The sequence below is a fragment of the Chiloscyllium plagiosum genome, unplaced genomic scaffold (genome assembly GCF_037043375.1).
Source record: "Chiloscyllium plagiosum isolate Xiang-an unplaced genomic scaffold, Cpla_swu_hap1 HiC_scaffold_4, whole genome shotgun sequence".
NCBI classification, from domain to species: Eukaryota; Metazoa; Chordata; class Chondrichthyes; order Orectolobiformes; family Hemiscylliidae; genus Chiloscyllium; species Chiloscyllium plagiosum.
The window spans coordinates 91,233,310-91,257,911 of NW_028270142.1; the positions used below are offsets into that span (position 1 = coordinate 91,233,310).

Below are 24,602 nucleotides of genomic sequence, written 5' to 3' on the forward strand. Positions count from 1 at the left end.
GCCACCATTATACTGTCGAACAAGGCCACACTTTCCCTCTTTTATCACCTTCCCTGATCTTAATGAAAGATCTAAACCCTGGATCCTGGAACATCCACTCGTAACCCTGCTCTATCCATAAGATTCCAGAGTTTTAATGAATTTATTTTTAAAACTTACCAACAATTCCTCTCCAGACACTCCTCTGTTGTTGAAAGTAACAGATCTAAAAGGAAGCCAAAAAAATATTTTTGTGCATGTTAAACCAATATTTAATTTCAAAGTCTAAAAAATGAGAATATTTCCCAAGGCATGACATATATAGAGATAAGTTTCATTAATGGAAGGAAAGATAGCTCGGAAGGCCATTGATGTCCCATTGAAGTGTTGGCAGAAGGTTTTGAAGGATCTTTTCAAGAGAGTGTGTGTTTTCTCACGAGCTCTTAAAAACTGAACAGTTTATGCTTGCTGACATCAGTGGAGCTTAATTAGTAGGTTTAACTTTAAGTTACCTCAGAAAATTGTTAAAAAGCTAATAAGCTTAACTTTCAACTTTGATAGGGGATCAAGACCATAAGGTTATAAAGTGTAAGAGCAGAAGTAGACCATTCAGCTATCAGGTCTGGAATACCATTCAGTGAGATTATGGTTGATGTGATAATCCTCAATTCCACTTCTTCTTCCCCATGACCCTTGATTCTCTTCATGATTAAAAGTTTCTCCTCAGCTTTGAAAATACTTAACAGTCAGACCTCTACAGTCCTCTGTGATAAAGAATTCCACAGATTCACCACCTCCTGAGAGAAGAAATTCCTCATTACTTTCCTAAATGGACAACCCTTTACTCTAAGATACCCCTTATCCTTCTAAACTTTTCCAACAGGGAAAACAACCTTTTTTGCATCTACCCTGTAATTTCCCCTAAAACTCTAGTTTGTATCATTAAGGTTCCTTCTCATTCTTCTAAGCTCCAATGACTATAGGCCAACCTACTCTACCTCTCCTCACAAGACAATCCCTATATACCCAGGATCAACCCAGTGAAATTCCTTCTTTGGACTACCTTCAAAACTAATATTTCTTTCCTTAGATAAAGGAACAACTGTTCACAATATTCCAATTATGGTCTAACTAGCGCCTTATATAGTTTAGTAAGGCATCCTTATTTTTATATTCTATTCCCTTTGAAATAAGATCAACATTCCATTTACCTTCCTTATTAGCTGCTGAACTTAGAACATAGAACATAGAACAAAGAACATTACAGAGCAGTAAAAGCTCTTCGGCCTCAATGATGCGCCGACCTGTGGAAACAATCTGAACCCCATCTATCCTACACTATTCCATTTTCATCCATATGTCTATCCAATGATCATTGAAATGCCCTTAAACTTGGTGAGTCTACTACTGTTGCAGACAGTGCATTCCTTACCCCTACTACTCTCTGAGTAAAGAAACTACCTCTGATATCTGTCCTATATCTATCACCACTCAATTTAAAGCAATGTCCTCTCATGCTAGTCATCACCACCTGAGGAAAAAGGCTCTCACTATCCACCCTATCTAATCCTTTGATTATCTTGAATGTCTCAATTAAACTACCTTTCAATCTTCTTCTCTCTAATGAAAACAGCCTCAAGTTCCTCAGCCCTTCCTCATAAGACCTTCCCTCCATACCAGGCAACTTCCCAGTAATTCTCCTCTGAACGCCCTCCAAAGCTTCCACATCCTTCCAATAATGCAATGACCAGAACTGTACGCAATACTCCATGAGTAGCCACACCAGAGTTTTGTACTGCAGCAGCATGACCTCGTAGCTCGAAAACTCAATCCGTCCACCAATAAAAGCTAACACATCATATGCCGTCTTAACCACCCTATCAACCTGGGTGGCAACTTTCAGGGATCTATGTACATAGACACTGAGATCTCTCTGCTCATCTACACTACCAAGAATCTTACCAATAGCTCAATACTCTTTATTCCTGTTGCATCTTCCAAAGTGAATCACCTCACACTTTTCCGCATTAAACTCCATTTGCCACTTCTCAGCCCAGCTCTGCAGCTTATTAGGAACTCAAATAAATTCAAGTTTAGGATTCTCACAGAATGGTGGTGGAAAACATTTTTAGATGCATTCCAACATCCTTCAGTACTATCCACAACTCCATTGGCTTTAGTGTCATCTGCAAGTTTAGTAACCCATCCTTCTACTCACTCATCTAGGTAATTTATAAAAATGACAAACAGCAGTCGCCCCAAAACAAATCCTTGCAGTGCACCACTAGTAACTGAACTCCAGGATGAACATTTCCCATTAACCCTCTGTCTTCTTTCAGCTAGCCAACTTCTGAACTTGTGTGTTAGTTTTTCATAATTCATTCATGTTGACCCTCTGTGCTGTAGTCTTTCTCCATTTACATAATATTCATTTCCTCTCTTCATCCTGTCAAAATGCATAACCTCACATTTTCCCAGTTATATTCTATCTATCAAGACTTTTCTCACTTGGTTAACCTGCCCATATCCATTCTGCAGCCTCTTTATTTTATTCTCATCATTTGCCTTACTGTTTTTGTGTTATTAGCAAACTTGGCTATAGTACATTCACTTTCCTCATTCAAGTTATTAATATAAATTGTACATAATGGTAATAATGTTTTCAACAAAAGAAAAATTAGGTGAGGTGTTTCACAGAAGGTCGGTCTGCATCAACACTCTAAACATTCACCAAGTTTGAAAGTTACTTTTTTGATGTTACATTAAAAGGAAACAAATTTCAAGTGATCTCAACTTACTTTTAATAAACGTTTTGACGTGCAGAGATTTTCTATTTTTACAACAGAGTATAGGGGGATTAAAATTCACAATAAGCTCTGAAATCCCTTCAATGCAGATAGAGGCATATTAGCCCATTGAGTCTGCACCAACCCACCAATGAGCACCTTCCGATCATTATCCCCATAACCCACATTTACCATGACTCATTCACCTAGTCTGCACATTCTAAGGCAATTCAGCATGGCCAATCCACCTAAACAGCACAACTTTGTAGGAGGAAACCAGCGCACCCGGAAGAAATACAACAGACACAAGGAGAACAGGCAAACCCCACACAGAGTTGCCCAAGACTGTAATCAAGCGTGGGTCCATGGTGTTGTGAGGCAGCAATGTTAACCACGGTGTCACCATTCAGCCCTATGAATTGCTATCAATGATAAAAATAATTGGTTTAGGAACTCAAATAAATTCAAGTTTAGGATTCTCACAGAATGGTGGTGGAAAACATTTTTAGATGCATTCCAAACTGATGGATAAATTCTCTGCCATTTCAGAGCAGAATCCATTTCTGTCCATTTTTCCATCAGATAAATTTCCTTTTATAAAATGTACACTTTGTACTACAGCTATAGAAACTGTTAAAGAACCCTACCAGGAATGGGTCAGTTACTGTCTAACATTCGAAAGTAGTCATTTCACAGCCATTAGATACTCAATTTGCAAATTCAGGAAGCCTAGTCTGTAATAACCAGCTGCTGGAGCATGACACAGACACAGAAAATAATTAGAAATAGCAACTCTAGCTGACAGTGGTTTTCCTATTTTGTGGACACTGAGGCAAACTGCAACATGTTTATTATTGGTTCACGGTTAATTCATGAAACTAGGGAGCACTATTGAAAGATTCACTTCACCTTTTTAGTGCAGAGAGTGAGATGGATTTCTTTTCCCTCAGAGGTTTGTGCAACATTGGAACTCTTTATCTCAGAAGGCAGTGGAGGTGGGAACATTAATATTTTTAAAGTTGGAGCTAAATAGATTCTTGTTGGGCAATGGAATGAACATTTATCAGGGTAGTTGAGAAAATGAAACAAACAGATCATCTGTGAACTAATTGAATGGTGGAGCAGGCTCAAGGGACCAAATGGCCTTATTCTGTTCCTAATTTATTTGTAAGAGTTTGAAAATGGGATCTGGGGTCTTATATGTTTGATATTTTAGCGACAGATTGGATAATTAAGCAGGACAACTATTTTGATGGTTTTGCTGCAAGCTGGTGTTGATAACTAATTGGGTATAAGTACTGATGCAGCATAAACCCCTTCTGGGATTGTTTTGTTAATTTTATTTATTTGCTTCATGCCCTTGAGAGAAAAAGGCATCAGATGCAGCAAAAGACATCGGTGCTGTGCTGATCATGCAAAATAACTGCACCTGACTAAAAACACCTCTCAGCAAATGTAAAATCTAGAATATGACACATTCAGTTATAAGATACAATACACATCTTCAAAGGTGAGGCTATGCAACATGGCTGTGAATCAACTTCTTAAGTTAGATTTGTTAAAATAATTGCTTGGTAGTACAGAACTTGAATATTGTTGAAACATGAGACATACAATGGAGCTTTTCATTTTAATTCATCAAAACAGATGCAAAAAACCAACTTCCAAATGAGCATCAAATCATACTGCATGAGAAAAAGGTGCTTATTGGTTAACAAATTTATTCTAATTAGTTGATGTGTCACAGAAAATGGACAAGAGAAGTATTCTCCCCCGCACATTTGTTTAATTCAAACCAAGTGTTATGCTGCACATGTTCCTTTTTACAGCAGAGGACAAGTCTGTATGTCTGAATATGTAGTCTTTTCTTGTTAGTTTATGGGATGTGGGCATTGCTGATTTGACCAGCATTTATTGCCAATCCCTATTTTCCCTGTGGAAAGTAGTGATGAGCTGGATTTTTGATTTGCTGCCGTCTTTGGCCTCCATGGGCACTCACAGTGCAAATAGGAAGGGAGTTTGAGGATTTTGACCCAAAGAACCATCAATGATAAAGTTCCAAGTCAGTGCTGTACGGCTTGGAGGAAAACATGTTGGGTAGATGTGGGATTGGAGGTAGGAAGGCCACAATCTTTTACAGCACTTCCCACCTTTCCCAAACACAGACCCATTATTGTGTGGCTATAAGATACCATCCATAAATTGATAATAAGAATTGCAACCAAACATAAAGAAAAATCATGTGAGTTATAAAAGGGGCCACTGGTTCTCTTTAAAGCATTTTACATTATTTCACAAAGTCAAAAATTAAGTGTGACATGTTTGCTTGAAGTTGCAATTCTCCTAGAAAGAGTACAGTGTCCATAACAATATGGAATTATAGTAAACAATGAAGTATTTTCTATATTTCACTGAGAATTTTGCTCGTGAAATGGATAGCTCATCAAGAAATGTCCCAACTTGGTATACCCACCTTGGAAAACGATTGTTCTGAATGGCACAATATACACTCTGGGGAAATGGGGCAGGTGGAGTGCAGGTGATCACCGGATGGCATCACCATATGCATACCTATTATTGTCTCCTGGTTCTCATATCCCTGCAGAATTAGTTTAAAGTCTCCCCAACAGTATTATTATAACATCCCTCAAAGAACTCAGACTCTATGCTGGTGCAGCATGTCTGTCTTATACAGGTATCACCTCGCCAGAGCCACACCCTTGTCCTAAGAATTGAAAGCCTTCCCTCCTGCACATCTTTATAACTACATATTCTTCTATCTTATCCTGTTATTTCTTCACTCACTTGTGCAAGGAGTTGTGAGGTCATGGTGCAGCTGTACAGAAATTAGGCCCCTTTTCAAATACTTTTCAATTCTGGTGTCCCTGCTATGGGAAAGATGTTGTGAAACTTGAAAGGGTTCAGAAAAGATTTATAAAGATGTTGCCAGGATTGGAGAGTTTGAGCTATAGGGAGAGGCTGAATAGGCTGGGACTGTTTTCTCTGGAGTGTTGGAGGCTGAGGGGTAATCATATAGAGGTTTATAAAATCATGGTGGGCATGGATAGGGTGAATAGCCAAGATCTTTTCTCCAGAGCAGGGAAGTCCAAAATTAGAGGGTGTAGGTTTAAGATGAGAGTGGAAAGATTTAGAATGGACCTCAGTGACAACTTTTACACGCAGAGGGTGGTGCATGTATGGAATGTGCTGCCAGAGGAAGTGGTGGAGACTGCTACAATTACATAATTTAAAAGGCATCTGGATAGATATATGAGTAGGAAGGGTTTAGAGGGATATGGGTGAAATGCTGGCAAATGGGGCCAGATTAATTTAAAGATATCTGGTTGGCATGGACGTGTTGAACAGAAGGGTCTGTTTCCATACTGTACAGCTTCATGATTCTATGACTTCAGTCAAAAATCAAATGACACCAGGTTATAGTCCAACAGGTTTTCTTTGACTATGCAGATCGGAGTTGGCTATAGTGAGTGCTAAGATGTTAAAAGGCCTGCATTTGTTCTCTGGAACTTCATCCCAATTGTTTTATTATTAATTGGGCCCTCTAGCCTTCACACCTCCCACATCATTGCATTGTACCTTCCCTTTGTGCCTTATCCATGCTGCTCATGCCTCCCCCATGGCCCAACGTAGCTTCAGTGGTAACTTAATACCAATGCCTGCCAACATGCCACTCACCAACCTTTTGCCCTTACCATGACCAGCTTCAGGAACCATGTTGAAATGAAATACAGTTTAAAAATTCTATTACAGCTTCTCTAAATAAACATTCTGATTAATGAAATCCCATTCAAAGTTTTAAAAGCTTCTCAAACTTTAATCACATAAGAAGATGCAGACTTGTACTCATAAAATCACATCAATGACAGGTAACTAATCCATTAATAACCTCTTTGACTGTCAATCAAATTGATAATTTGCAGCCCCCTGCTGGGATAATTGTTGTAGGAAGCAGAATTATTAACAATGATATGATGATAGCCCTTGAGGTCAGGTCAACAAATGTAGCTGCAGCCAGGGAATTAAGTAATGTTACAGCTCGAGTTATTTTAACTTTTATTGGCAATGGTAGACTGCCAATTTAAAGTACTGGGAATTTAAATAATTTCACAGTTTGACCTTTTTAAACTCTCAGTGACAGGCAGGTATTTTCAACTTTTAAATGGTTGGATATTTTAATAGCCTGGCAGATTGGTAGTTCTGTATACCTTATCCATTCTTTATGGGTGTTTACTTCTTCTCCATAAAATCATGACTCCCACTTTGCAAGGTAAGGTCCTTGCTGTGATGGACTTTCTGCGAATTATGAACTGAGTTCAAATGGCTTTGCTGAATCTGGGTTTCAAATGGCTTTGCTGAATCTGGGTTTCTTTCAAGTAAGAGCCATACCAGCTCCTTCCCTCTACCACCAAACATATGATCTGTTGGGATTGGTGCGGGGGTGGGGTGGGGGGGGGATGCTGGGAGGGAAAGGGGGCAAAGATCCCTCTCCCATCTGCCATTTTCAAAGGTCAGAGGCTCCATGACATGAAAGTCTGGCATGAAGTGGATAAGGTGCAACATTCAAAATTCCAGGTCAAATGCCTGATGATTTTTACATTGTTTTTGATGTGTGTAAATATGAACTGCTTACAGTAGCTGTTGATATTCAGTATTGAGATCTAACTTGGATTGAATTAGGCATAAGCCCTGTCTATCATACTTGTATTTAAATAAACATGTAGATTTGCTATACCTTCTGTAAATATTAATAACATCAACTGAGTTAATACAATTTGGATTAATCAATTTGGCTGATCTAACAAAGATCACATTATTGCTGGAGAGAATAACCTTCTGAGACTGGTATATGACCTTAGCTGGAAGAAAGTAAATGGAGCTATACCCTGCATTAAAACTTCCTTACCTATTTTTGGAATCCCAGCGCTAATATTTTTGTTTTGAGAGACATAAAAGATTGTTGTTTGCTCTCCACTGAGTGGAAAATTATGCATGGACTGGAAACAAAAAAATACAAGACTCAAGAAACTGTTACCTGTATCCAAGTATTTCGCTCTGTTTAACCATGTGCAGTATATACGATTCCTTACTTGTTCCCGTAAGTCCAGGTAAGATAAGGATAATAGGTCTTGTAGCAGAGATAGGATACAATGCATTCTCATCACTATCATTCCAGTCCAAGGAAATATGTCCACCATCTGGCGTCTTAATAAGTTCACTGAAATGCAGAGATAATAAGCAAAATAAATATGTAGCAATTTTCAATACACTATTATACGGCAATCTCATTTTCTTCTTTTCTTCAGAACCTCATTAACTGATATAATCATTGGGCCAGATTTTCTGAGGAGCGTTAACAATACTTTGTTGCCATTCTGCTCTTTTTTTATTAGTAGAAAGTGAGGACTGCAGATGCTGGAGATTAGAGTTGAGAATGTGGTGCTGGAAAAGCACAGCAGGTCAGGCAGCATCCAGGGAGCAGGAGAATTGATGTTTCAGATATAATCCCTTCATCAGAAATGAGGCTTGTGGGCCGGGGGACTGAGACATAAATGGGGGCAGGGGTGGGAGCTGGGGGAAGGTAGCTGAGAATGCAGTAAGTAGATGAAGGTGATGGAGAAGGTGATAGGTCGGAGAGGAGGGTGGAGCGGACAGATGGGAAAGGTGATGGACAGGTCAGGAGATTGGTGGCGAGTTGGAGGCTTGGGACTGAGATAATGTGGGGCGAGGGGAAATGAGGAAGCTGTTGAAATCCACATTGATCCCATTAAGTTGTAGGGTCCCAAAGTGCAATATGAAGCATTCTTCCGCCAGGTATTGGGTGGTTAGGGTTTAGCGATGAAAGAGACCCAGGACCTGCATGTCCTTGATGGAGTAGGAGGTGGGGGGGTGGAAGTGTTCAGCCACGGGGTGATGTAGTTGGTTGGTGCGGGTGTCACAGAGATGTTCTCTGATACGATCTGCAAGGAGATGTCCTGTCTCCCCAATGTAGAGGAGATCACAACGGATGCAACGGATACAGTAGATGACATTGGTGGAGAAACAGATAAATTTCTATCAGATGTGGAAAGATCCTTTGGCGCCTTGGACGGAGGTGAGAGGAGTGGAATGGCCGCAGGTTTTGCACTTCCTGTGGTAGGGGAAGGAGCCAGGAGTGAGGTTTGGGCTGGTGGGGGCATGGAGGGAATGATCTCTCTGGAATGCTGATAGGGGTGGAGAGAGAAATATATCTCTGTTGGTGGGGTCCATTTGTAGGTGGTGGAAGTGGAGGAGGATGATGCAATGTATGCGGAGGTTGGTCGGGTGAAAGATGAGGACCAGAGGGGGTTCTGTCCTTGTTGTGTTGGGAGGGGTGGAATTCAAGGGCAGTGGTGCACTGGAGGAGATGTGCTGAGAGGGCATCATTGACCATGTAGGAAAAGAATTTGCAATTTTGGAAGAAGGAGGCCATTTGGGATTTTTTCAGGTAGAATTGGTCATCCTGGGAACAGATGCGGCAGAGGCGGAGGAATTGAGAATAAGGGATAGAGTTTTTACAGGAGGTTGGGTGGGAGGAGTTGTAGTCTAGGTAGCTGTGGTAGTTAGTGGGCATGTAGTAGATGTCATTGGTTAGTCGGTTGCCGGAGATGTAGGTGGAGAGGTCCAGGAAGAGGAGGAAGGTGTCCGTGATGGTCCAGGTGAATTTGAGGTTGGGGTGAAAGGTGTTGGTGAAGTTGATGAACTGTTCAACCTCCTTGTGGGAGCATGAGATAGCGCCAATACAGTCATCGATGTAGTGAAGGAACAGTTGAGGAATGGTGCCAGTGTAGCTGCGGAAGATGGACTGTTCCACATACCCATAAAAAAAGGCAGGCATAGCTGCGGTCCATGCCAATGCCCAGGGCTACTCCTTTGATTTGGAGGAAGTGAGAGGATTGGAAGGAGAAGTTGTTAAGGGTGAGAACCAGTTCAGCGAGGGTGTTAGTGGAAGGGTACTGGTTGGGACAGGGTGAGAGGAAGAAAAAGAAAGCTTGGAAGCCTTCATCGTGGTGGATGACCTACCTACGTTTGGGACACTACCCACACACTTCACCTCCTCCAAGATTTTCATTTCCCCAGCCCCCAACACCCCATCTTCACCATGGACATCCAGTCCCTGTACATATCCATCCACCATGACGAAGGCCACCAAGCCCTCCGTTTCTGTTTCTCTCACACTGTCCCAATCAGTACCATTCCACCAACGCCCTCATCGGCCTGGCAGAACTGGTTTTCACCCTGAACAACGTCTCCTTCCAATCCTCCCACTTTCCCCAAACCAAAGGGTAGCCATGGGCACCTGCCTGAGCCCCAGTTATGCCTACCTCTTTGTCGGATACATGGAACAGTAAAATCCAGATGGCCTCCTTCTTTCAAGATTGCAATTTCCCTTCCCACGTGGTCAACGATGCCCTCCAGCGCATCTCCTCCACTTCGCACATCATCGCCGTTGAACCCCATCCCTCCGAATGCAACAAGGACAGAACCCCGTGGTCCTCACCTTCCACCCCACGAAACTCTGTATACATTGTATTATCCTCTGCCACTTCTGCCACCTACAAACGGACCTCACCACTGGAGATATATTTCCCTCCCCACCCCATCAGCATTCCAGAGAGACCATTCCCTCCTCAACTCCCTCACCAGACACATGCCCCTTCCCCCCGCCCCCCTTCACCAGCCCAAACCCCACTCCCGACACCATCCCCTGCTACTGCAGGAAGTGCAAAATCTGTGCCCACACCACTGCCCTCACCTTCACCCAAGACCCCAAAGGATCTTTCCACATCAGACAGAAATTTATCTGTACCTCCACCAATGTCATCTATGTGTCAATTGCACCCGAAGTGGTCTCCTCTACATCGGGGAGACAGAACGCCTCCTTGTGGATCGTTTCAGAGAACATCCCTGGGACACCCACACCAACCAACCCAATCGCCCTGTGGCTGAACACTTTACCTCCCCCACCCATTCCATCAAGGACATGCAGGTCCTGGGCCTCCTCCAACGCCAAGCCCTAACCATCCGACGCCTGGAGGAAGAGCACCTCATATTCCGCTTTGAGATCCTGCAAACACACATGATCAATGTAGATTTCAACAGTTTCTTCATTTTCCCTCGCCCCACATTATCCCAGTCCCAAGCCTCCAACTCGGCACCGCCCTCCTGACCTATCCATCACCTTTCCCATCGATCCGCTCCACCCTCCTCTCCGACTATCACCTACCCCCTCACCTTCATCTACCTATTGCATTCTCAGCCACTTGCCCCCAGCCCCACCTCCCTCCCATTTATCTCTCAACTCCCCCAGCCCACAAGCCTCATTCCTGATGATGCCCAAAACATTGATTCTCCTGCTCTTTGGATGCTGTCTGAACTGCTGTACTTTTCCAGCACCACACTCTCGACTGCACACTTTCTTTAAATTATGAAAGAGCTCTGCAATGCTGACAAAGGATTCCAATCAAACTCCTTCAGAAATACGGAGCTGTATTTTAAATCTGAAGGTTTGTCATTGTATAGGATAGCTAGGGAGGGCAAACATGTTCCCTTTCTCACATCAATCGATCTCTGAATTCTGTGATTTATCCACCTAGCTTAACTGACAGCCACTTTGCCCACCTCATTGAAAGGGGTATATCTAAGTTAAATGTGAAGTTAGGGTACTGAGAGGGTGGGTGTCAGATGGTAGAGTGTTAGGTGGGTAAGATATGGCTAAAGATGTGCCAGGTGACTAGAGTGGGGATATTGGGGCCAACAGTGTCGGAAGGGTTTGCTGCTGCATACTTTGAGGATGGGGGTTAGGGAAAATGTGTCAGATCGGGCGGTGAGGGAGTCTGTTGACGGACGAGAGGTTGTCCTTTGATGGTGGAGAAGGGTGTCAGAGGACTCCGGACCACCTTTAAACCAGCAGAGTTCGGACCCGAACAGGACAAACAGTACAGACTACAAATTCAAAAACACCAGCAACAGTTCTCCTTCAAGATCCTCCGCTCCACGCTTGCAGCAATGCGCCGGCACCTAACCTCTCTACAGTCTGCCCTGCCTCAGCTGAGGGCCACACAGACAGTCGCCTGAGGCTGGAATTGAACCTGGGACCGTGGTACTGTGAAACAGTAGTACAAACCACTGAGCCATCATGCCACTTTGATTCTTTACTTATAAATTCTGTGTCCTATGTATCCTGCCCCACTAGCTACCTGATGAAGGAGCAGTGCTCCAAAAGCTTGTACATTCAAATAAACCTGTTGGATTATAACCTGGTGTCATGGGATTTTTAATTTTGTCGACCTAGAACTCAACAGAACCCTTTCTCCCAGGAGCCAAAAACTCCCCATCAGCAGACCTGACATTCTCCTCAATTTGATGTATCTGACCTCTCCCACCACTGGACTCAACATCAGACCATCCCTTCTCCTCCCAGGATTCAACATCCCCACTCCATCTAAGACTTGACACTCTTCCCATCACTTGTTGAGAGTATGAATTCTCATGTTTGTTGAGAGTATGAATTCTCCTGAGGATGTAGTACAGAGTGGGTCCTTTGCAATTCTGAGAGAGTGTGGCCCTCAGCTGAGGCAGGGCAGACTGTAGAGAGGTTAGGTACCGGCACATTGCTGCAAGCGTGGAGCGGAGGATCTTGAAGGAGAACTGTTGCTGGTGTTTTTGAATTTGTAGTCTGTACTGTTTGTCCTGTTCGGGTCCGAACTCTGCTGGTTTAAAGGTGGTCCGGAGTCCTCTGACACCCTTCTCCACCATATAAGGACAACCTCTCGTCTGTCAACAGACTCCCTCACCGCCCGATCTGACACATTTTCCCTAACACATTCTCCCCATGTGTCTGTGGGTTTCCTCCCACAGGCCAAAGACCTGCAGGTCAGGTGAATTGGCTGTGATAAATTGCCCATAGTGCTAGGTGCATTAGTCAGAGGGAAACGGGTCTGGGTGGGTTACTCTTTGGAAGGTCGGTGTGAACTGGTTGGGCCGAAGGGCCTGTCTCCACACTGTAGGGAACCTAATCTTATCATACAACTTATGTGATATATTAGATAAACTTAGATGGCTGTTAAATCTTTAATCACTAAGATTGGGGATCCAGGTTTCGATCGATTAATATGCAAGTCTCAGTATTTCTTTCAAGTCATTGGCCCGAGATAACTTAAGGTTTTATCAATATGTGAAAAAAAAGGAGACATCTCAGTTCAGACAAAGCATGAAAGGTGTAAGGTTAGACTCTGTCTGTATCCCAACCAAGAGTCAAACTGGTTTTATTTCCAAAGTAGGAATTTATAAAATGTCATATTGACTGGCTGCCTCCAGATTGTGTGCTTTTTGAACAAAATAGAGTATATCTGCAAATACAAATTCACCCCATGCACTTATGTGTATGCCTATGAGAGAGAGAGAGAGTGTGTATGTGAGCGCGCGCACAAGTGTGACTGAGTATATGCCTATGAGAGGGTGTGTGCGTGAATGTGTGTGTGTGTGTGAGACGGTGTGTGTGTATGAGAGACCGTTTGTGTGAGTTGTAAGTGTGTTTGTGTGTGAGAGTGTGTGAGTGTGTGTGAGTGTGTATGTGAGAGTGTATAGTGTCGTGGGGTCACCTGTAGTGTGACCTGAGCCCAAGATCCTGGTTAAGGCCATCATATTGGGTACCGAACTTGGCTCTGTTCGGTGACTCTGCGTTGTTGTGTATCCTGAAGTCAGCCTTGAGGATGTTCACCAAAGATCTGAGGCCGAATGTCCTTGACCGCTGAAGTGTTCCACCACTAGGAGGGAACATCCCTGTCTAGCGATTGTTGTGCACTGTCCATTCAACCAAACTCTACATGGTTTTGCCAATATACCATGCCTCAGGGCATCCTTGCCTGCAGCATGTGATAGATAATGTCGGCCAAGTCACATGAGCACCTGCCCCAGACATGGTGGGTGGTATCCCCATGTGTAATGATAATATTCTTGATGATGCTCTTGTAGTGGTTGCCATGATAGAGTTGTGGTTAATGTTGTCCTCAAGGCTGGATAGTTTGCTGCGAACAGTGTTCTGTTTAAGGTTTAGTAGTTGTTGAAAGGCTAGAAGTGGAGATATGGGATGATCTTGGCGAGCTACTCATCCTCATCAATTTTCAGGCTGCCAATACTTCCTGGGAGCAGAGAAACTATGCCATGTTCTTCGTATCATGCAGATGCTATGACAACAGATGCATGGACACTGCACAACAATTGCCTCATAGCTATGTTCCCTTCCAGTGGGGGAACACTTCAGCGGTCAAGGACATTTGGCCTTGCATCTTTGGGTGAGCATCCTCCAAGATAGATTTCAGGATACGCAACAATGCAGAGTCTCCAAGCAGAGGATGATAGCTAAGTTCGGTACCCATGAGGGTGACCTCAACCACAATCTTGGGTTCATGTCACGTTACAGGTGACCCCACCACTCCATACACTCACAATTACACACACGCACACACAAACACAATCACATGGGTCCTGAAACAAAATTGAGGCCTGTCAGTGCTGGGCCACGCCCCCACATGTTGCATTTGAGTGACATGCATCAAGTGGGTATGGAGTTGGGTTAACTGTTTGCATGCCAAACAACCTTGTTTATGAGAAAAAAAAATTCACAAAAAAATCCTTCAGACTTTGGAGCTTTTCGGATTTCGGGATTTTGGATAAAGGTTGCCTACCTGTATTAATTGATCGAAACCTTCAGCCCCATACTAAGTGATTAAGGACTTAACAGCCATCTAGGTTTGTCTATCACATCAGTTGCATGGCACTTTGATCTCTTACTTATAAATTCTATGTCCTATGTATCCTGCTCCACTAGCTACCTGATGAAGGAGCAATGCTTCAAAAGCTTGTACTTTCAAATAAACTTATTGGATTATAACCTGGTGTTGTGTGATTTTTAACTTTGCCCACCCAAGTACAACACCAACATGTCCACATCACAAGTTCTATGAAGATAGGGTGTTTGTTGTGTCAGTTTGTAGGGGTTTCAAGAGGTCTGGGAGGGATGTAATGGTAGGGTGGGTAGTTGTGGACGGTGGGTTGGTATGTTGGGTTGCCTGTTTATTAGTTATGAGGAATTAAACCAGGTTTTAATGCCGTAGTGTTTCCTGAGTAACTATTTACTTGACTATTTATTTACTCTCCAAATTCTCCGATTTTAAATGGATGTTTTGAGAGGTGAGTCTGCTACTTCAGAGATTCCTCAGAGCCTCAGTGCACAAACCCCAGCCATAGTGCAGAAATAACTATTTGGCTGTTTGCAATATCCTGGGCTCGGCACAAGTGTAATCCATTATTTTGATTATTATTACTTTTTTGAGTAAACAATTCAGTTGAATGCAACAACTTGTCTGCCAACAAATTCAAAGCTTTTGGATTTAGATTTAACTCAGATTAGAATTTTCTGAAACTGTAGTTTGAAAAAAAAAGCCAATTTTATGCATTGTTTCAAGTCTCCATCAATTTAATGATTTGCTTAGCAATTGAATCAAGAAAGAAAATTTTTAAACAACTGAAATTATAGAATTTGTCAAATACTGGTTAAAATATAAGCTTTTACATAAGCTGAACAAAAAAAAGCAAAGTTTTAATGATTGAATCCAAGTTCTGTGTCTAAACATTTTGCTTGAATTGGAAATTTGCAAGATCAGAAATCACACCACACCAGGTTATAGTCCTGGTGACTATATTGAAATCCAAATTGTGTGTAATTGGCAAAGATAATTTTAAAGTGATTTTCTATGTGAAATAATATGGTTAATTTCTGAATATGCATTGGTACAGGACAATGTTAATGTACAATAAACAGAAAACAAGTGAAGCATACTTTTTGTATTTCACCCAAGGTTTGGCGGTGATGAATGGCCTGAGCAGTGTCTGGACTCTTGCTTCCCAGCACCAAAAGGTTGGATAATAAGTCTCTGTTACCACAGGACAATACCTCTGTAGAAACTGAGATAATGTTTCTGCCCCTGTGATAAGCTGTGGCTTCTGTAATAAATCAAGTTGTAGCATGTCAGCAATTTCATGACATTTATTGGATTTATAAGAAAAGTTAACAATTATTAGAATTCCACAATAATAGCAAAAAATCGATTGCGTTTCCAGTTCATTGGAACTAAGTTTACAGAATTTTCTGTTTTATTTTATATTTTCATTGTTGTGTACATCACGATTTTTAATGTTGAAAAACCAACCTGTTTTACAAGTTTTACAAATAGATTCAGAGAAATGTGTTCTGTTGTTGAAGCTTTGAGGAACAATTTCTACAATCCTGATTAACAAATAGTGTTGAATTACATTGTGTGGGTTGTTGTATGGGTGTACCAGCTCATTACACTCAAGATTTTCATGTTATTAAAAAAGTAAAGTAAAAAAAAAGTGTCATTTCTGTCAAGTTTCATGAAGTATCCTCTCTCTCTGAGGTCTGACAAATTTTCTTATGCTATTGCTCTCAGCCCTCAGAATTACTTACCACACTCTATGAAGTCTCTCTTGCATGAAGCTAGCTAGAATCTACTACTCATCATAGGTGGAGGAAATGAGCTGAAAATGTGTTGCTGGAAAAGTGCAGCAGGTCAGGCAGCATCCAAGGAGCAGGAGAATCGACGTTTCGGGCATGAGCCATTCCGGCAGAAGGGCTCATGCCCGAAATGTCGATTCTCCTGCTCCTTGGATGCTGCCTGACCTGCTGTGCTTTTCCAGCAACACATTTTCAGCTCTGATCTCCAGCATCTGCAGTCCCCACTTTCTCCCATAGGTAGAGGAAATCCCTACCACCTAGATATTCTGGAATAGACCAACATTCCTGGGGCTGGCAACAACTTGGAACTTCAGCCGCACCCCTGGCCCAGCGCTGGTGTCTGGTTGTCCAGATGCCCTTCACTGGCAGACAGAAACCTCCCTTACCTCTATTTAACCACCAGTCCACACAGCCCAGCTATCATTAGCTACATTGCATCTTCCCACCTGCCTAAGTCACTACTAGTTTTCCTTAATACCCACTATAGACCAGTATCTTGTGATTGTTGAGGGTACCACCACAGACTCAGAAGTCTTCAAACAATTTAGAAGATTACCTTTTATTTACAAACACCAAAAATGAACAGGAAGTAAACAAAGACAGGCTGCATTTCCCTTCCAGAATGGAATCAAAATGCTTGTATCTTCTGCAACAACTATTTTGCAGTCAATGAATAACCAGTGTACTCAGCTCCCATCTACACAAAGTGGGTGTGAATTAAATCCAGTGTGTCTTGTAGCACTTGATGCAGCTGCAAATGTCTTTCATTAAGTGATGTTTCCCCTGTTCAAAATTCTCATTGTCCTCCTTGAAAGACTGTTCCTGCACATGCACTTTTAAAAATAATCAATCACATCCCCTCATTGTCTACTCAATTGCGCAAAGCAAAGCAAGTTAGGATAATGTGGCGCATCCTGTTTGGAGTATACTATGTGGCCCAAGAGACCATTCCAAGCAACAAAATCTCACCTTCAGCAGGCTAGTGTTTGCTTCACCGTATCCCTGGTTGAGGCATGGATAGCATTGTATCTTCGCCACTCATTCAGGGGGTTGTGAAACGTCATGAGCTATGGCCACAGAGGAATGTCCTTTCCCCTAGTAACCAGCCTTATTACAATCCTCGACCATCAAACATAGCAGTTCTTCAGTATGTAGGAGTCATGGCAGCTGCCAAGGCCGTAGACACAAAAGTGGAGCCAGAAATCACAGATCATTTGCACATTGATGAAATAGACTCCCTCCTATGGAACTCCTCTGTATTGCGCTATGTCCCTCTCAGTGCAATGTGTGGGCATTTGATGGCATCCTGCATCTATGGGGAGCCAGCAGTGTTGACCAGATCTCCTGCCCAGACTGCAGCACTCAGTACCTCAAAGGGGAACAACATGAACAGGTATGATCTTTCACAAATGGCATTGGTGACTATCTTGAAGGATTTGTGGGTGGACAACTGAGAGTTTTCACAAGAGTGCCCAATGGCTCCTGGAAGGAGTCAGTTGCATATATGTTCAATATAGCTGTCACCTTCATGGCCATCAGGATAGCCACCCACTCCTTTAGGTCACAGGTACTGATTCATCAGCTGGCACTGTTCAGTCAGGGTGACTGGGGTATATATAGCCTGTGCCAACATTGCACCTTGATCATATGGAGGAAATAACATTGAAGACAGAAGACCCTGGCTCTCCTGGGATTCTGATGCAGCATGAGAGGCCCTACAGCTTCTGGAAGCTCTGGGTTCTGTGCCAGTTTGCTGCTGCTCCTGGGCCTCTCGCATATCTGTTCCAAATCCATTCCCTTATCTTTTTTTTGCAAGTTAGCCTCTGCAACTATTATACCTCCTTTTGGTCTGGAAACATCAGTGATGATTGCAGTGGATCTGAGCTGGGATCATAAGCAACAGAACAGGTTCTTATTTATGAGAAAAGTCAGTGCTGGTATACTCTACAAATGATGACTGAACCCACTTTTCCATACAATGACACATGAAGCATTCTACAAGGAGACCCATGTATTGAATTATTATGGCACTTGAGTGGAAGGGATGGTCTACTATTCATGTGGCAAATATATAGCAGTGCAGTGTAAATGCTCCATGTGCACTGTAACTTCTCTTTCCAGCCCCACATCACGCAAAAAGATAATCATATTCAGTCAATCATGAGTTCTAAATCTACTCCAAACTCTTATCTGTGGATGTTCCAATCCTACTGCTTCAAATCCTGATAGCAGCCTGCACTGACCCTTTATATTCTATTTGATGTGGCTTTACAGTTGAGTTTTGGGTGCTCCTCTCAAGAGTCCATTTAAATTTCAATTTTAACTTTTGTTCATGGGGTGCAGGTATCACTAGAAGTGCCAGCCAATTCATTAAGTGGCTTGCTTGGCTTTTTCAGTGAGCAGTCAACCACATTACTGTAGATGTATTGGCACACTAGGCAACATTTTCTTCCCTAAATGATTTTACTAACACTAGTGAGTTTTAACCACAATTGTTAGAGATATTAGAGATCAACTTTCAATTTCAGATTTTATGTATTGAATTTCAATATTTCCAGCTTCACTGTGGTTGAATTTGAGCCCTGCTGTGAGATTGAACACATGCCTCTGAGGTGCTATCCTGAGCCTCTGGATTACTAGGTGCTGTGATATTGCCATTGTGTCATCACAATCTTTCCAGTTGGATTCTGAACTGTGTTGGAAAGAACTCCACTGCCTGTATCTGTCACTTGTTTTGGCTACCTGGTGGTAGGCTTCTGTTGCACATAATTGGCAGGAAAACAGCACACCCTTAGCAACCTACTATTGCTGATTTTTCACAAGAAAATATCAGCTCTATTGACACCAGCAAGAATCCATTTGATTTTTTAAAAAAATATTATTAGAGATTGATGGAATGGTGCTCTAATGACAAAATTGGACCTGTCTTACTTTATGGTGTTAGTAATAAAGGAAACTATATCCTTGGATTTATAGGCTGAGCTTCTTATCCTTCAAGAGTGACAGCACTTTGTATAGGACCTCAAACTAGAGGGGACTCCAAATGTGATGAAACTTGGAAAGCAAAATGGAATTCACAAGAAGTCACTAGTAAACATTTTATGGCAGATCCAATGTGGAAAATTCCTGGTTTTGATCTTCTGCAAAGCTTGTGGTCACTCTGAACTTCATCCACGTAAAGTGTGATGGATGCAAATCTTCATTACAGAAACAAACAGCTCTTTCCAGGATGTGGTGATAGAAACCCAGTACAGACCATGGGGCACGGAACAAATCAATACCCAATTCGTAAATATAAAGGAGGCTCCAGTCAATCATTTCACAGTAATACACTGCACTATACCTGATAACATTATCTGACTTAACCACATGAATGTAGAATTGTAGTAGTGCTCCACGTCCCCATAAGACAGAAGACGGACTAAGACGGTGGAAGAGTTCCCAGTGTGGATTAAAGTTTTTTTGGTAATGGAAGGATGTTGTTAATACTTTACATTTCTTATTTCATCTAACCTCTTGGACATGAAGTACAATGTGTTTTGTCCTCTATAAATTTGCATAAAAGTAAAACTAACTTGTCCCTTTCTAATGTTCCCTTCCATACCTAAGACTGTGCTTCCATTCTCCATGTTAAGTTCTGGCTGCATTTTGGTGCTTGTGGCATGCATCGACAACTCCGATGTGACATGCAACAAACACCAGTTTAGTTCTAGGGTGTAGCTCACATGCAGTTAATGTCTGCTGGAAGTATGCAGAGAAAAGCAGGTGCGATCAGCACCAGAGTTTACAAAGAAATCTGTTAGTGTGTGAACACAGGAAGCACATTTTACAGGTCAATGTTGTCTCATGACTTATTCTATGGCAGTTTGCTACTTCAGTTGCGTTTCAGCCAGCATGACATAGCAAAGGGTAACCTTTGGGCCACCAGGCCTAAATGACGATGACAACCCTGAAGAAGCCTACAGAATCTCTCAATTCATGATAGAATCTGTCACGCTGCATTACCTTTGGATTTGGAGCCACTGTCACTACTGGAGCTGAGCAGCAGGAGTACAGGACCCAGGCAGAGAGGAACAATAAAGACAGTCTGCCACTTAGACGACCTCTTTCTGCCTGGGTTGTACTTAAATTTACCTGGATTGATCTTCCGTAATTACACCGGCACCACTCCCCACCTCTTCCTCCGCTACATTGATGACTGCATTGGCGCCACCTCGTGCTCCCGCGAGGAGGTTGAGCAATTCATCAACTTCACCAACACATTCCACCCTGACCTTAAATTTACCTGGACCATCTCTGACACCTCCCTCCCATTCCTGGACCTCTCCATCTCCATCAGTGACGACCGACTTGACACTGACATTTTCTACAAACCCACCGACTCCCACAGCTATCTGGATTACACCTCTTCACACCCTACCTCTTGCAAAAATGCCATCCCGTATTCCCAATTCCTCCGCCTCCGCCGTATCTGCTCCCAGGAGGAGCAGTTCCACCATAGAACACACCAGATGGCCTCCTTCTTTAGAGACCGCAATTTCCCTTCCCACGTGGTTAAAGATGCCCTCCAACGCATCTCGTCCACATCCCGCACCTCCGCCCTCAGACCCAACCCCTCCAACCGCAACAAGGACAGAACGCCCCTGGTGCTCACCTTCCACCCTACCAACCTTCGCATAAACCAAATCATCCGCCGACATTTCCGCCACCTCCAAACAGACCCCACCACCAGGGATATATTTCCCTCCCCACCCCTCTCCGCCTTCCGCAAAGACCGTTCCCTCCGTGACTACCTGGTCAGGTCTACGCCCCCCTACGACCCACCCTCCCATCCTGGCACTTTCCCCTGCCACCGCAGGAACTGTAAAACCTGTGCCCACACCTCCTCCCTCACCTCCATCCAAGACCCTAAAGGAGCCTTCCACATCCATCAAAGTTTTACCTGCACATCCACTAATATCATTTATTGTATCCGTTGCTCCCGATGCGGTCTCCTCTACATTGGGGAGACTGGGCGCCTCCTAGCAGAGCGCTTTAGGGAACATCTCCGAGACACCCGCACCAATCAACCAAATCGCCCCGTGGCTCAACATTTCAACTCCCCCTCCCACTCTGCCGAGGATATGGAGGTGCTGGGCCTCTTCCACCGCCGCTCCCTCACCACCAGACGCATGGAAGAAGAACGCCTCATCTTCCGCCTCGGAACACTTCAACCCCAGGGCATCAATGTGGACTTCAACAGCTTCCTCATTTCCCCTTCCCCCACCTCATCCTAGTTTCTAACCTCCAGCAACACGATCCCATGACTTGTCCGGACTTGTCCGACCTGTCCAGCTCCTTTTCCACCTATCCACTCCACCCTCTCCTCCCTGACCTATCACCTTCATCTCCTTCCTCACTGACCTATTGTACTCTATGCTACTCTATCCCCACCCCCCACCCTCCTCTTGCTTATCTCTCCACGCTTCAGGCTCTCTGCCTTTATTCCTGATGAAGAGCTTTTGCCCGAAACGTCGATTTTGCCTGTCCTCGGATGCTGCCTGAATTGCTGTGCTCTTCCAGCACCACTGATCCAGAATCTGGTTTCCAGCATCTGCAGCCATTGTTTTTACCTCGTTGATTTTAACCCTACTGCGAATCCTCTTGCAAGGATGCCTGCCTTGAAGAAGTTTTCCTCCTCTCTCTACAAGAATCTCAGGGAGTCTCTCTCCCACTGCAACTCCCAGGTCATTTCCTCAGCCCTGAAGCTCTTCAACCATGTCCTGAAACAAACTCGCTATCACAGCCACATCTGCTTCCTCAGTGCCTGCCTCCGTAACCAACTCATCCCACACGGACTCCGGACCACCTTTAAACCAGCAGAGTTCAGACTCGAACAGGACAAACAGTACAGACTACAGATTCAAAAACACCAGCAACGGTTCTCCATCAAGATCCTCCGCTCCATGCTTGCAGCAATGCGCCGGTACCTAACCTCTCTACAGTCTACCCTGCCTCAGCTGAGGGCCACACTCTCTCAGAATTGCAAAGGACCCACTCTGTACTACATCCTCAGGAGAATTCATACTCTCAACAAACAGTATTTCAATTCCATCTCAAACATCAAAAACTGTATTTACAACAAACTTTTATCTACCCACCTCCATAACCAGCGCTCCTCGAACATTCCAGAAGATTCTCCTGGCCTCGGAAACACCATTAGCCATGCAGCTGATGCAGCTACCACCCCCACGCTGATTGATGATGTCACTTCTGCCCCCATCATGGCCACTCCCACAGCCACGTCCGGCCCTCACATCATCGCCGATGCCACACGCTCAGTGACTTCCGCCACCCCTACTGCCGTGTCTGCCACCACTTCCGTCCCAATCAACGCCACTCACCTGCATTCTGCTGACACGCCCCCCACAGACGCCACTGTCACTATCCCCACCCCCCCAGAACCCCGAGGGGAACAATGCCCCTGCTCATGACTCTACCCCCATTCCCCCCACCATCACACCCACTCCAGGTACTGGCTCCGACCCCACTCCCAGCTCTACACCCACACCAGCTCCCAGCTCCCAGCCCTGCCGAGTTTTCACCATCCCCCCAGACCTCCCCCTCACTGAGGACGAACGATCAGTCCTCAGCAAAGGACTCACCTTCGTCCCCCTCCGTCCACGCATCAATGAATTTAATACACGCCGTGACATCGAACAATTCTTCCGTCGCCTCCGCCTCCGAGCTTACTTTCACAATCAGGACTCCCGCCCACCTTCCGAGGACCCCTTCGCCCATCTCCAACACACTGCATCCACCTGGACACCCCACGCTGGCCTATTACCTGCCCTCGACCTCTTCATTTCCAACTGCCGCCGGGACATTAACCGCCTCAACCTGTCGACCCCCCTCCCCCACTCCAACCTCTCATCCTCACAACGTGCAGCCCTCCAATCCCTCTGCTCCAATCCTGACCTCACCATCAAGCCAGCGGACAAAGGGGGCGCAGTGGTAGTCTGGCGCACTGACCTTTACATCGCTGAAGCCAAACGCCAACTCGAGGACACCTCTTCCTACCGCCCCCTTGACCATGACCCCACCCCCCCATCACCAAACCATCATCTCCCAGACCATACAGAACCTCATCACCTCAGGAGATCTCCCACCCACAGCTTCCAACCTCATAGTCCGGGAACCCCGCACTGCCCGGTTCTACCTCCTTCCCAAGATCCACAAGCCTGACCACCCTGGCCGACCCATTGTCTCAGCATGCTCCTGCCCCACTGAACTCATCTCTACCTACCTCGACACTGTCCTATCCCCCCTAGTCCAGGAACTCCCCACATATGTTCGAGACACGACCCACGCCCTCCACCTCCTCCAAGACTTCTGTTTCCCCGGCCCCCAACGCCTCATCATCACAATGGATATCCAATCCCTCTACACCTCCATCCGCCATGACCAGGGCCTCCAAGTCCTCCGTTTTTTCCTCTCCAGACGTCCCCAATAGTACCCTTCCACTGACACTCTCATTTGTTTGGCTGAACTGGTCCTGACCCTTCACAATTTCTCCTTTGAATCCTCCCACTTACTCCAGACCAAAGGGGTAGCCATGGGCACACATATGGGCCCCAGCTATGCCTGTCTCTTTGTTGGCTAGGTAGAGCAGTTGATCTTCCGTAATTACACCGGCACCACTCCCCACCTCTTCCTCCGCTACATTGATGACTGCATTGGCGCCACCTCGTGCTCCCGCGAGGAGGTTGAGCAATTCATCAACTTCACCAACACATTCCACCCTGACCTTAAATTTACCTGGACCATCTCTGACACCTCCCTCCCCTTCCTGGACCTCTCCATCTCCATCAGTGACGACCGACTTGACACTGACATTTTCTACAAACCCACCGACTCCCACAGCTACCTGGATTACACCTCTTCACACCCTACCTCTTGCAAAAATGCCATCCCGTATTCCCAATTCCTCCGCCTCCGCTGTATCTGCTCCCAGGAGGAGCAGTTCCACCATAGAACACACCAGATGGCCTCCTTCTTTAGAGACCGCAATTTCCCTTCCCACATGGTTAAAGATGCCCTCCAACACATCTCGTCCACATCCCGCACCTCCGCTCTCAGACCCAACCCCTCCAACCGCAACAAGGACAGAACGCCCCTGGTGCTCACCTTCCACCCTACCAACCTTCGCATAAACCAAATCATCCGCCGACATTTCCGCCACCTCCAAACAGACCCCACCACCAGGGATATATTTCCCTCCC

At 44.5% G+C, this 24,602-nt stretch overlaps 1 protein-coding gene across 8 annotated transcripts in view; it reads right to left on the minus strand.

The window, feature by feature from the left end:
* The window catches only part of abhd3 (abhydrolase domain containing 3, phospholipase), a 103,926-nt gene that overhangs the window by 42,077 nt on the left and 37,247 nt on the right, over positions 1 to 24,602 (minus strand). For all 8 annotated transcript variants that reach the window (XR_015757000.1, XR_015757001.1, XM_043688236.2 and 5 more), the window contains exons 2-4: positions 15,646 to 15,809; positions 7,819 to 8,001; positions 160 to 205 (exon numbers count right to left, since the gene is read on the minus strand). Coding sequence is in view for 6 of the 8 variants with exons in the window: in XM_043688236.2 (XP_043544171.1) it covers positions 160 to 205; positions 7,819 to 8,001; positions 15,646 to 15,809 (393 nt within the window). In the remaining 2 variants the exon portion in view is untranslated. The remainder of the gene's footprint in view (positions 1 to 159; positions 206 to 7,818; positions 8,002 to 15,645; positions 15,810 to 24,602) is intronic.